The sequence below is a fragment of the Oncorhynchus mykiss genome, chromosome 8 (assembly GCF_013265735.2).
Source record: "Oncorhynchus mykiss isolate Arlee chromosome 8, USDA_OmykA_1.1, whole genome shotgun sequence".
NCBI lineage: Eukaryota > Metazoa > Chordata > Actinopteri > Salmoniformes > Salmonidae > Oncorhynchus > Oncorhynchus mykiss.
Genome location: NC_048572.1, coordinates 7,036,855 through 7,051,011, shown reverse-complemented (window position 1 = coordinate 7,051,011; position 14,157 = coordinate 7,036,855). Strand labels below are relative to the sequence as shown.

At 46.8% G+C, this 14,157-nt stretch overlaps 1 protein-coding gene across 1 annotated transcript in view; it reads left to right on the top strand.

The window, feature by feature from the left end:
- The window catches only part of sipa1l1 (signal-induced proliferation-associated 1 like 1), a 234,241-nt gene that overhangs the window by 183,514 nt on the left and 36,570 nt on the right, over positions 1–14,157 (top strand). The window contains 1 exon segment of the mRNA XM_036986820.1: positions 1,877–2,010. Coding sequence (XP_036842715.1) covers positions 1,877–2,010 — 134 coding nt within the window.

The window sequence follows — 14,157 nt, the reverse complement described above, 5'->3', positions numbered from 1 at the left end:
CAGCTTTGATATGTGCTGAGAGAAGGACAGTGCACCGTCTAGCCATACTCCCAAGTACTTGTATGAGGTGCCTACCTCAAGCTCTAAACCCTCAGAGGTAGTAATCACACCGGTGGGGAGAGGGGCATTCTTCTTACCAAACCACATTACCTTTGTTTTGGAGGTGTTCAGAACAAGGTTAAGGGTAGAGAAAGCTTGTTGGACACTAAGAAAGCTTTGTGATTGAGCATTTAACACAAAATCCTGGGAGGGGCCAGCTGAGCATAAGACTGTATCATCTGCATATAAATGGATGAGAGAGCTTCCTACTGCCTGAGCTATGTTGTTGATGTAAATTGAGAAGAGCGTGGGGCCTAGGATTGAGCCTTGGGGTACTCCCTTGGTGACAGGGCAGTGGCTGAGACAGCAGATGTTCTGACTTTATACACTGCACTCTTTGAGAGAGGTAGTTAGCAAACCAGGCCAAAGACCCCTCAGAGACACCAATACTCCTTAACCGGCCCACAAGAATGGAATGGTCTACCGTATCAAAAACTTTGGCCAAGTCAATAAAAATAGTAGCACAACATGGCTTAGAATCAAGGGCAATGGTGACGTCATTGAGGACCTTTAAGGTTGCAGTGACACATCCATAACCTGAGCGGACACCAGAGAGAATACAATAGACATCAAGAAAGCCAGTCAGTTGATTATTGACAAATTTTTCCAACACTTTTGATAAACAGGACAAAATAGAAATAGGTATATAACAGTTAGGATCAGCTTGATCTCCCTCTTTAAGTAAAGGACACACACACACACTAACACACACACACACACACACCCACACACACACCCACACACTAACACACACAAACACACTAACACACACACACACTAACACACACACACACACCCACACACACTAACACACACACACACACACACACTAACACACACACACACACACACACACTAACACACACTAACACACACACACACACACACACACACACTAACACACACACCCACACACACACACACACCCACACACACACACACTAACACACACACACACACACACACACACTAACACACACACACACACACTAACACACACACACACACACTAACACACACACACACACACTAACACACACACACACACTAACACACACACACACACACACTAACACACACACACACTAACACACACACACACACACACACACACACTAACACACACACACACACACTATATAGTGTCCTCCATTCCCTATATAGTGCCCTACTCCATTAGTGCCCTACACCATCAGTGCCCTACACCATTAGTGCCCTATACCATTAGTGCCCTACACCATTAGTGCCCTACACCATTAGTGCCCTACACCATTAGTGCCCTACACCATTAGTGCCCTACTCCATTAGTGCCCTACACCATTAGTGCCCTACTCCATTAGTGCCCTATACCATTAGTGCCCTATACCATTAGTGCCCTACACCATTAGTGCCCTATACCATTAGTGCCCTATACCATTAGTGCCCTACACCATTAGTGCCCTACTCCATTAGTGCCCTATACCATTAGTGCCCTATACCATTAGTGCCCTACACATCTATGCATCTATGCATCTATGCATCTATGCATCTATGCATCTATGCATCTATACATCTATACATCTATGCATCTATGCATCTATACCTAACACATGTTGTAGTGGATGGGAAACAGCATGTCTGCTGTTCTGTGGGCGACTTGATGTTCGCAAAATTAAATGGACTTTCAATGCGCTTGACCACAACTTGCTGTGTTTTTGTGTGGCTGTTTTTCCTTCTCTCTCTGTGTGTGTGTGTGTGTGTGTGTGTGTGTGTGTGTGTGTGTGTGTGTTCGTTCTAGGTTCGGAGAACGCAGACAACACTCTCCTTTATCTACGGAGCGGCAGGTGGTGGGAGAAGGAGGGGCTAGCGGCAAGTCCACACCAAATTGGCCGAGAGTAGAGGAAGGGGGTGGGTCCGACAGAGGTTCTACAGGTGAGATTGACCAATGGGAGAGAGGGATTTGATAATTAAGGAAGAAAAGACAGGTTGCAGTAGTTTCCATACTGTCATACCACTTGGGAGTTCTACATGCTGATGTGGATATTGGATCAGTCGATATCAGTGTTTCTCAACTCCAATCCTCCAGCTCCCCCCAACAGCTCTCCCCCCCAACAGCTCTCCCCCCCCCAACAGCTCTCCCCCCCAACAGCTCTCCCCCCCAACAGCTCCCCCCCCAACAGCTCCCCCCCCAACAGCTCTCCCCCCCAACAGCTCTCCCCCCCAACAGCTCTCCCCCCCCAACAGCCCCCCCCCCCCCCCCCCAACAGCTCTCCCCCCAACAGCTCTCCCCCCCAACAGCCCCCCCCCCAACAGCCCCAGCCCCCCCCCCCCCAACAGCTCTCCCCACCCAACAACTCGCCCCCCCCAACAGCTCCTGTTGTTCTACCTCTGGACAAACGTCCGGGACTACAACAACAGCAACTTGTACTGTTGGGGGTGCTGGAGGACTGGAGTTGGGAAACACTGCCCGATGTAATGCACTATGGGTTATATTATAAAAAACATTATACACTGGGGGAAAGAAAGTAGAACATATTGGTGTAGTTCCCTATCACCAGTCCTCAGAGTTGGTGCATGTGAGATGTTGAGTAGTTTAAAGTAATTTATAAACAAACTGGTTGGTTCGAGCCCTGAATGTTGATTGGCTGAAAGCCGTGGTATATCGGGTATGACAAAACAATATTTTTGTACTTTTCTAATTATGTTGTTAACAGGTTTATAATCGCAATAAGGCACCTCCGGGGTTTGTGGTATATGGCCAATATAGCACGGCTAAGGACTGTTGCGTCGTTCCTGAGAACAGCTCTTAGCCGTGCTATATTGGCCACATACCACACCTCCTTGGGCCTTACTGTTAAAACATACACCTACTCCTATATGAACATAGACCTATCTAGATACACCTACTCCTATATGAACATAGACCTATATGAACATAGACCTATCTAGAGACACCTACTCCTATATGAACATAGACCTATCTAGATACACCTACTCCTATATGAACACAGACCTATCTAGATGCACCTATGAACATAGACCTATCTAGATACACCTACTCCTATATGAACACAGACCTATCTAGATACACCTACTCCTATATGAACACAGACCTATCTAGATACACCAATGAACATAGACCTATCTAGATACACCTACTCCTATATGAACACAGACCTATCTAGATACACCTACTCCTATATGAACACAGACCTATCTAGATACACCTATGAACATAGACCTATCTAGATACACCTATGAACATAGACCTATCTAGATACACCTATGAACATAGACCTATCTAGATACACCTACTCCTATATAAACATAGACCTATCTAGATACACCTACTCCTATATGAACATAGACCTATCTAGATACACCTATGAACATAGACCTATCTAGATACACCTATGAACATAGACCTATCTAGATACACCTACTCCTATATGAACATAGACCTATCTAGATACACCTATGAACATAGACCTATCTAGATACACCTACTCCTATATGAACATAGACCTATCTAGAGACACCTACTCCTATATGAACATAGACCTATCTAGAGACACCTATGAACACAGACCTATCTAGATACACCTATGAACACAGACCTATCTAGATACACCTACTCCTATATGAACATAGACCTATCTAGATAAACCTATAGACATAGACCTATCTAGGTACACCTACTCCTATATGAACACAGACCTATCTAGATACACCTATGAACATAGACCTATCTAGATACACCTATGAACATAGACCTATCTAGATAACCCTACTCCTATATGAACATAGACCTATCTAGATACACCTACTCCTATATGAACATAGACCTATCTAGATACACCTATGAACATAGACCTATCTAGAGACACCTACTCCTATATGAACATAGACCTATCTAGATACACCTATGAACATAGACCTATCTAGATACACCTACTCCTATATGAACATAGACCTATCTAGATACACCTACGGTCTGCATCCGTTTATATATTAGTGTGGTTTCCTATCAGTCATCTCAGAGAAATGCCCTTTAAGATGAAATATGTCTGGTACCTTAAATACAAACATTTCACTACTGCTAACTGCTGTATAAATGTCAAAATGACTGTGTTCATCTCTGACTGCAGTGTGATCGTCCATCCGTCAGTGTGGTAGTTTGCCTTGTCGTGTTAAAACAGTGTGTGGGAAGAACACGGATGTTAAATTGCCTCTGTCGCATTTAGCGTGTATCTGCTGGTACGTTACATTTGAAGTGGAGCTTCAGCCCAGAACAGAGAGGCAAGTGAAACCTCCCACTCAGAGAGAGAGAGAATCCCCTGCTCTCTACCACATATTATAGAGTGTGTGTGTGTGTGTGTGTGTGTGTGTGTACACCTGCAGCTTTCACTGCCAGTAGTACTCTCCCATGGCTCTTTCTGTATGAAACAGCTGTTGGCTTTGATGGCACTGACAGCCCCACTCTTCCTGTCCCCCCCCCCCCCCCCCCCCCCCCTCATACACCCCAACACACCCATACCCCCCCCCCTCCCCCCTCATACACCCCAACACACACATACCCCCCCTCCCCCCTCATAAACCCCAACACACACATACCCCCCCCTCATAAACCCCAACACACACATACCCCCTCCCCCCTCATACACCCCAACACACACATACCCCCCCCCTCATAAACCCCAACACACACATACCGCCCCCCCCCATACACCCCAACACACACATTACCCCCCCCCCCCCATACACCCCAACACACACATTACCCCCCCCCTCATACACCCCAACACACACATTACCCCCCCCCATACACCCCAACACACACATTACCCCCCCCCCCATACACCCCAACACACACATACCCACCCCCTCATAAACCCCAACACACACATACCGCCCCCCCCATACACCCCAACACACACATTACCCCCCCCCCCCATACACCCCAACACACACATTACCCCCCCCCTCATGCACCCCAACACACACATTACCCCCCCCCATACACCCCAACACACACATACCCCCCCCCCTCATAAACCCCAACACACACATACCGCCCCCCCCCATACACCCCAACACACACATTACCCCCCCCCCATACACCCCAACACACACATTACCCCCCCCCCCTCATACACCCCAACACACACATTACCCCCCCCCCCCCCCCCCCATACACCCCAACACACACATTACCCCCCCCCCCCCCATACACCCCAACACACACATTACCCCCCCCCCCATACACCCCAACACACACATTACCCCCCCCCCCCCCATACACCCCAACACACACACGTTTAAAAGCCACAGGTACTGTTAAAGAACCATTTTGAATGTCTCTTCGGCAATATAAAATCAGAACAACCTAGAACATATCTACCTACCTCTCTCGGGTTCCTTCATATCCAGCTAGGGCTGCTGTTATATCCAGCTAGGGCTGCTGTTATATCCAGCTAGGGCTGCTGTTATATCCAGCTAGGGCTGTTGTTATATCCAGCTAGGGCTGTTATATCCAGCTAGGGCTGCTGTTATATACGGCTAGGGCTGCTGTTATATCCAGCTAGGGCTGCTGTTATATCCGGCTAGGGCTGCTGTTATATCCGGCTAGGGCTGCTGTTATATCCGGCTAGGGCTGCTGTTATATCCAGCTAGGGCTGCTGTTATATCCAGCTAGGGCTGCTGTTATATCCAGCTAGGGCTGCTGTTATATCCAGCTAGGGCTGTTGTTATATCCAGCTAGGGCTGCTGTTATATCCAGCTAGGGCTGCTGTTATATCCAGCTAGGGCTGCTGTTATATCCGGCTAGGGCTGCTGTTATATCCGGCTAGGGCTGCTGTTATATCCGGCTAGGGCTGCTGTTATATCCAGCTAGGGCTGTTGTTATATCCAGCTAGGGCTGCTGTTATATCCAGCTAGGGCTGCTGTTATATCCAGCTAGGGCTGTTGTTATATCCAGCTAGGGCTGTTGTTATATCCAGCTAGGGCTGCTGTTATATCCGGCTAGGGCTGCTGTTATATCCGGCTAGGGCTGTTGTTATATCCGGCTAGGGCTGTTGTTATATCCGGCTAGGGCTGTTGTTATATCCGGCTAGGGCTGTTGTTATAGCCGGCTAGGGCTGTTGTTATAGCCGGCTAGGGCTGTTATATCCAGCCAGGGCTGTTATAGCCGGCTAGGGCTGTTGTTATAGCCGGCTAGGGCTGTTGTTATAGCCGGCTAGGGCTGTTGTTATATACAGCTAGGGCTGTTGTTATATCCAGCTAGGGCTGTTATATACAACTAGGGTTGTTGTTATATATAGCTAGGGCTGTTGTTATATCCAGCTAGGGCTGTTGTTATATCCGGCTAGGGCTGTTGTTATATCCAGCTAGGGCTGTTGTTATAGCCGGCTAGGGCTGTTGTTATAGCCGGCTAGGGCTGTTATATCCAGCCAGGGCTGTTATATCCGGCTAGGGCTGTTGTTATATCCAGCTAGGGCTGTTGTTATATCCAGCTAGGGCTGTTGTTATATCCAGCTAGGGCTGCTGTTATATCCAGCTAGGGCTGCTGTTAAATCCAGCTAGGGCTGTTGTTATATCCGGCTAGGGCTGCTGTTATATCCAGCTAGGGCTGCTGTTATATCCAGCTAGGGCTGCTGTTATATCCGGCTAGGGCTGCTGTTATATCCAGCTAGGGCTGTTATATCCAGCTAGGGCTGCTGTTATATCCGGCTAGGGCTGCTGTTATATCCAGCTAGGGCTGTTGTTATATCCAGCTAGGGCTGTTGTTATATCCAGCTAGGGCTGTTGTTATATCCAGCTAGGGCTGCTGTTATATCCAGCTAGGGCTGTTGTTATATCCAGCTAGGGCTGCTGTTATATCCAGCTAGGGCTGTTGTTATATCCAGCTAGGGCTGCTGTTATATCCAGCTAGGGCTGCTGTTATATCCAGCTAGGGCTGTTGTTATATCCGGCTAGGGCTGTTGTTATATCCGGCTAGGGCTGTTGTTATATCCAGCTAGGGCTGTTGTTATAGCCGGCTAGTGCTGTTATATCCAGCCAGGGCTGTTATAGCCGGCTAGGGCTGTTGTTATAGCCGGCTAGGGCTGTTGTTATAGCCGGCTAGGGCTGTTGTTATAGCCGGCTAGGGCTGTTGTTATATACAGCTAGGGCTGTTGTTATATCCAGCTAGGGCTGTTATATACAACTAGGGTTGTTGTTATATATAGCTAGGGCTGTTGTTATATCTAGCTAGGGCTGTTGTTATATCCGGCTAGGGCTGTTGTTATATCCAGCTAGGGCTGTTGTTATAGCCGGCTAGGGCTGTTGTTATAGCCGGCTAGGGCTGTTATATCCAGCCAGGGCTGTTATATCCGGCTAGGGCTGTTGTTATATCCGGCTAGGGCTGTTGTTATAGCCGGCTAGGGCTGTTGTTATATCCGGCTAGGGCTGTTGTTATAGCCGGCTAGGGCTGTTGTTATATCCGGCTAGGGCTGTTGTTATATCCGGCTAGGGCTGTTGTTATATCCGGCTAGGGCTGTTGTTATAGCCGGCTAGGGCTGTTGTTATAGCCGGCTAGGGCTGTTGTTATAGCCGGCTAGGGCTGTTGTTATATCCGGCTAAGGCTGTTGTTATATCCGGCTAGGGCTGTTGTTATATATAGCTAGGGCTGTTGTTATATCCAGCTAGGGCTGTTGTTATATCCAGCTAGGGCTGTTGTTATATACAGCTAGGGCTCTTGTCATATATAGCTAGGGCTGTTGTTATATCCAGCTAGGGCTGTTGTTATATCCAGCTAGGGCTGTTGTTATATACAGCTAGGGCTGTTATATCCAGCTAGGGCTGTTATATACAGCTAGGGTTGTTGTTATATATAGCTAGGGCTGTTGTTATATCCAGCTAGGGCTGTTGTTATATATAGCTAGGGCTGTTATATATAGCTAGGGCTGTTATATATAGCTAGGGCTGTTATATACAGCTAGGGCTGTTATATACAGCTAGGGTTGTTGTTATATCCAGCTAGGGCTGTTGTTATATCCAGCTAGGGCTGTTGTTATATACAGCTAGGGCTGTTGTTATATCCAGCTAGGGCTGTTATATACAGCTAGGGTTGTTGTTATATATAGCTAGGGCTGTTGTTATATCCAGCTAGGGCTGTTGTTATATCCAGCTAGGGCTGTTATATACAGCTAGGGTTGTTGTTATATATAGCTAGGGCTGTTGTTATAGCCGGCTAGGGCTGTTGTTATATACAGCTAGGGCTGTTGTTATATCCAGCTAGGGCTGTTGTTATATATAGCTAGGGCTGTTGTTATATCCAGCTAGGGTTGTTGTTATATATATCTAGGGCTGTTGTTATATCCAGCTAGGGCTGTTGTTATATATAGCTAGGGCTGTTGTTATATCCAGCTAGGGCTGTTGTTATATCCAGCTAGGGCTGTTGTTATATATAGCTAGGGCTGTTATATACAGCTAGGGCTGTTATATACAGCTAGGGTTGTTGTTATATATAGCTAGGGCTGTTGTTATATATAGCTAGGGCTGTTGTTATATATAGCTAGGGCTGTTGTTATATCCAGCTAGGGCTGTTGTTATATCCAGCTAGGGCTGTTGTTAAATCCAGCTAGGGCTGTTGTTATATCCAGCTAGTGCTGTTGTTATATCCGGCTAGTGCTGTTGTTATATCCGGCTAGGGCTGCTGTTATATCCGGCTAGGGCTGTTGTTATATCCAGCTAGGGCTGTTGTTATATCCAGCTAGGGCTGTTGTTATATCCAGCTAGGGCTGTTGTTAAATCCAGCTAGGGCTGTTGTTATATCCAGCTAGGGCTGTTGTTATATCCGGCTAGGGCTGCTGTTATATCCGGCTAGGGCTGTTATATCCAGCTAGGGCTGTTGTTATATCCGGCTAGGGCTGTTGTTATATCCAGCTAGGGCTGTTGTTATATCCAGCTAGGGCTGTTGTTATATCCAGCTAGGGCTGCTGTTATATCCAGCTAGGGCTGCTGTTATATCCAGCTAGGGCTGTTGTTATATCCGGCTAGGGCTGCTGTTATATCCAGCTAGGGCTGTTGTTATATCCAGCTAGGGCTGCTGTTATATCCAGCTAGGGCTGCTGTTATATCCAGCTAGGGCTGCTGTTATATCCAGCTAGGGCTGTTGTTATATCCAGCTAGGGCTGTTGTTATATCCAGCTAGGGCTGCTGTTATATCCAGCTAGGGCTGCTGTTATATCCGGCTAGGGCTGCTGTTATATCCGGCTAGGGCTGCTGTTATATCCAGCTAGGGCTGTTGTTATATCCGGCTAGGGCTGCTGTTATATCCAGCTAGGGCTGCTGTTATATCCAGCTAGGGCTGCTGTTATATCCGGCTAGGGCTGCTGTTATATCCAGCTAGGGCTGTTATATCCAGCTAGGGCTGCTGTTATATCCGGCTAGGGCTGCTGTTATATCCAGCTAGGGCTGTTGTTATATCCAGCTAGGGCTGTTGTTATATCCAGCTAGGGCTGCTGTTATATCCAGCTAGGGCTGCTGTTATATCCAGCTAGGGCTGTTGTTATATCCAGCTAGGGCTGCTGTTATATCCAGCTAGGGCTGTTGTTATATCCAGCTAGGGCTGCTGTTATATCCAGCTAGGGCTGCTGTTATATCCAGCTAGGGCTGTTGTTATATCCGGCTAGGGCTGTTGTTATATCCGGCTAGGGCTGTTGTTATATCCAGCTAGGGCTGTTGTTATAGCCGGCTAGTGCTGTTATATCCAGCCAGGGCTGTTATAGCCGGCTAGGGCTGTTGTTATAGCCGGCTAGGGCTGTTGTTATAGCCGGCTAGGGCTGTTGTTATAGCCGGCTAGGGCTGTTGTTATATACAGCTAGGGCTGTTGTTATATCCAGCTAGGGCTGTTATATACAACTAGGGTTGTTGTTATATATAGCTAGGGCTGTTGTTATATCTAGCTAGGACTGTTGTTATATCCGGCTAGGGCTGTTGTTATATCCAGCTAGGGCTGTTGTTATAGCCGGCTAGGGCTGTTGTTATAGCCGGCTAGGGCTGTTATATCCAGCCAGGGCTGTTATATCCGGCTAGGGCTGTTGTTATATCCGGCTAGGGCTGTTGTTATAGCCGGCTAGGGCTGTTGTTATATCCGGCTAGGGCTGTTGTTATAGCCGGCTAGGGCTGTTGTTATATCCGGCTAGGGCTGTTGTTATATCCGGCTAGGGCTGTTGTTATATCCGGCTAGGGCTGTTGTTATAGCCGGCTAGGGCTGTTGTTATAGCCGGCTAGGGCTGTTGTTATAGCCGGCTAGGGCTGTTGTTATATCCGGCTAAGGCTGTTGTTATATCCGGCTAGGGCTGTTGTTATATATAGCTAGGGCTGTTGTTATATCCAGCTAGGGCTGTTGTTATATCCAGCTAGGGCTGTTGTTATATACAGCTAGGGCTCTTGTCATATATAGCTAGGGCTGTTGTTATATCCAGCTAGGGCTGTTGTTATATCCAGCTAGGGCTGTTGTTATATACAGCTAGGGCTGTTGTTATATCCAGCTAGGGCTGTTATATACAGCTAGGGTTGTTGTTATATATAGCTAGGGCTGTTGTTATATCCAGCTAGGGCTGTTGTTATATATAGCTAGGGCTGTTATATATAGCTAGGGCTGTTATATACAGCTAGGGCTGTTATATACAGCTAGGGCTGTTATATACAGCTAGGGTTGTTGTTATATCCAGCTAGGGCTGTTGTTATATCCAGCTAGGGCTGTTGTTATATACAGCTAGGGCTGTTGTTATATCCAGCTAGGGCTGTTATATACAGCTAGGGTTGTTGTTATATATAGCTAGGGCTGTTGTTATATCCAGCTAGGGCTGTTGTTATATCCAGCTAGGGCTGTTATATACAGCTAGGGTTGTTGTTATATATAGCTAGGGCTGTTGTTATAGCCGGCTAGGGCTGTTGTTATATACAGCTAGGGCTGTTGTTATATCCAGCTAGGGCTGTTGTTATATATAGCTAGGGCTGTTGTTATATCCAGCTAGGGTTGTTGTTATATATATCTAGGGCTGTTGTTATATCCAGCTAGGGCTGTTGTTATATATAGCTAGGGCTGTTGTTATATCCAGCTAGGGCTGTTGTTATATCCAGCTAGGGCTGTTGTTATATATAGCTAGGGCTGTTATATACAGCTAGGGCTGTTATATACAGCTAGGGTTGTTGTTATATATAGCTAGGGCTGTTGTTATATATAGCTAGGGCTGTTGTTATATATAGCTAGGGCTGTTGTTATATCCAGCTAGGGCTGTTGTTATATCCAGCTAGGGCTGTTGTTAAATCCAGCTAGGGCTGTTGTTATATCCGGCTAGTGCTGTTGTTATATCCGGCTAGGGCTGCTGTTATATCCGGCTAGGGCTGTTGTTAAATCCAGCTAGGGCTGTTGTTATATCCAGCTAGGGCTGTTGTTATATCCAGCTAGGGCTGTTGTTATATCCAGCTAGGGCTGTTGTTAAATCCAGCTAGGGCTGTTGTTATATCCAGCTAGGGCTGTTGTTATATCCGGCTAGGGCTGCTGTTATATCCGGCTAGGGCTGTTATATCCAGCTAGGGCTGTTGTTATATCCGGCTAGGGCTGTTGTTATATCCAGCTAGGGCTGTTGTTATATCCAGCTAGGGCTGTTGTTATATCCAGCTAGGGCTGCTGTTATATCCAGCTAGGGCTGCTGTTATATCCAGCTAGGGCTGTTGTTATATCCGGCTAGGGCTGCTGTTATATCCAGCTAGGGCTGTTGTTATATCCAGCTAGGGCTGCTGTTATATCCAGCTAGGGCTGCTGTTATATCCAGCTAGGGCTGTTGTTATATCCAGCTAGGGCTGTTGTTATATCCAGCTAGGGCTGTTGTTATATCCAGCTAGGGCTGCTGTTATATCCAGCTAGGGCTGCTGTTATATCCGGCTAGGGCTGCTGTTATATCCGGCTAGGGCTGCTGTTATATCCAGCTAGGGCTGTTGTTATATCCAGCTAGGGCTGCTGTTATATCCAGCTAGGGCTGCTGTTATATCCGGCTAGGGCTGCTGTTATATCCGGCTAGGGCTGCTGTTATATCCAGCTAGGGCTGTTGTTATATCCAGCTAGGGCTGTTGTTATATCCAGCTAGGGCTGCTGTTATATCCAGCTAGGGCTGTTGTTATATCCAGCTAGGGCTGCTGTTATATCCAGCTAGGGCTGCTGTTATATCCAGCTAGGGCTGTTGTTATATCCGGCTAGGGCTGTTGTTATATCCGGCTAGGGCTGTTGTTATATCCAGCTAGGGCTGTTGTTATAGCCGGCTAGGGCTGTTGTTATAGCCGGCTAGGGCTGTTATATCCAGCCAGGGCTGTTATAGCCGGCCAGGGCTGTTGTTATAGCCGGCTAGGGCTGTTGTTATAGCCGGCTAGGGCTGTTGTTATATACAGCTAGGGCTGTTGTTATATCCAGCTAGGGCTGTTATATACAACTAGGGTTGTTGTTATATATAGCTAGGGCTGTTGTTATATCCAGCTAGGGCTGTTGTTATATCCGGCTAGGGCTGTTGTTATATCCAGCTAGGGCTGTTGTTATAGCCGGCTAGGGCTGTTGTTATAGCCGGCTAGGGCTGTTATATCCAGCCAGGGCTGTTATATCCGGCCAGGGCTGTTGTTATATCCGGCCAGGGCTGTTGTTATATCCGGCTAGGGCTGTTGTTATAACCGGCTAGGGCTGTTGTTATAGCCGGCTAGGGCTGTTGTTATAGCCGGCTACGGCTGTTGTTATATATAGCTAGGGCTGTTGTTATATCCAGCTAGGGCTGTTGTTATATACAGCTAGGGCTGTTGTTATATATAGCTAGGGCTGTTGTTATATATAGCTAGGGCTGTTGTTATATCCAGCTAGGGCTCTTGTCATATATAGCTAGGGCTCTTGTCATATATAGCTAGGGCTGTTGTTATATCCAGCTAGGGCTGTTGTTATATCCAGCTAGGGCTGTTGTTATATACAGCTAGGGCTGTTGTTATATCCAGCTAGGGCTGTTATATACAGCTAGGGTTGTTGTTATATATAGCTAGGGCTGTTGTTATATCCAGCTAGGGCTGTTGTTATATATAGCTAGGGCTGTTATATATAGCTAGGGCTGTTATATATAGCTAGGGCTGTTATATACAGCTAGGGCTGTTATATACAGCTAGGGTTGTTGTTATATCCAGCTAGGGCTGTTGTTATATCCAGCTAGGGCTGTTGTTATATACAGCTAGGGCTGTTGTTATATCCAGCTAGGGCTGTTATATACAGCTAGGGTTGTTGTTATATATAGCTAGGGCTGTTGTTATATCCAGCTAGGGCTGTTGTTATATCCAGCTAGGGCTGTTATATACAGCTAGGGTTGTTGTTATATATAGCTAGGGCTGTTGTTATAGCCGGCTAGGGCTGTTGTTATATACAGCTAGGGCTGTTGTTATATCCAGCTAGGGCTGTTGTTATATATAGCTAGGGCTGTTGTTATATCCAGCTAGGGTTGTTGTTATATATATCTAGGGCTGTTGTTATATCCAGCTAGGGCTGTTGTTATATATAGCTAGGGCTGTTGTTATATCCAGCTAGGGCTGTTGTTATATCCAGCTAGGGCTGTTGTTATATATAGCTAGGGCTGTTATATACAGCTAGGGCTGTTATATACAGCTAGGGTTGTTGTTATATATAGCTAGGGCTGTTGTTATATATAGCTAGGGCTGTTGTTATATATAGCTAGGGCTGTTGTTATATCCAGCTAGGGCTGTTGTTATATCCAGCTAGGGCTGTTGTTAAATCCAGCTAGGGCTGTTGTTATATCCAGCTAGTGCTGTTGTTATATCCGGCTAGTGCTGTTGTTATATCCGGCTAGGGCTGCTGTTATATCCGGCTAGGGCTGTTGTTAAATCCAGCTAGGGCTGTTGTTATATCCAGCTAGGGCTGTTGTTATATCCAGCTAGGGCTGTTGTTATATCCAGCTAGGGCTGTTGTTAAATCCAGCTAGGGCTGTTGTTATATCCAGCTAGGGCTGTTGTTATATCCGGCTAGGGCTGCTGTTATATCCGGCTAGGGCT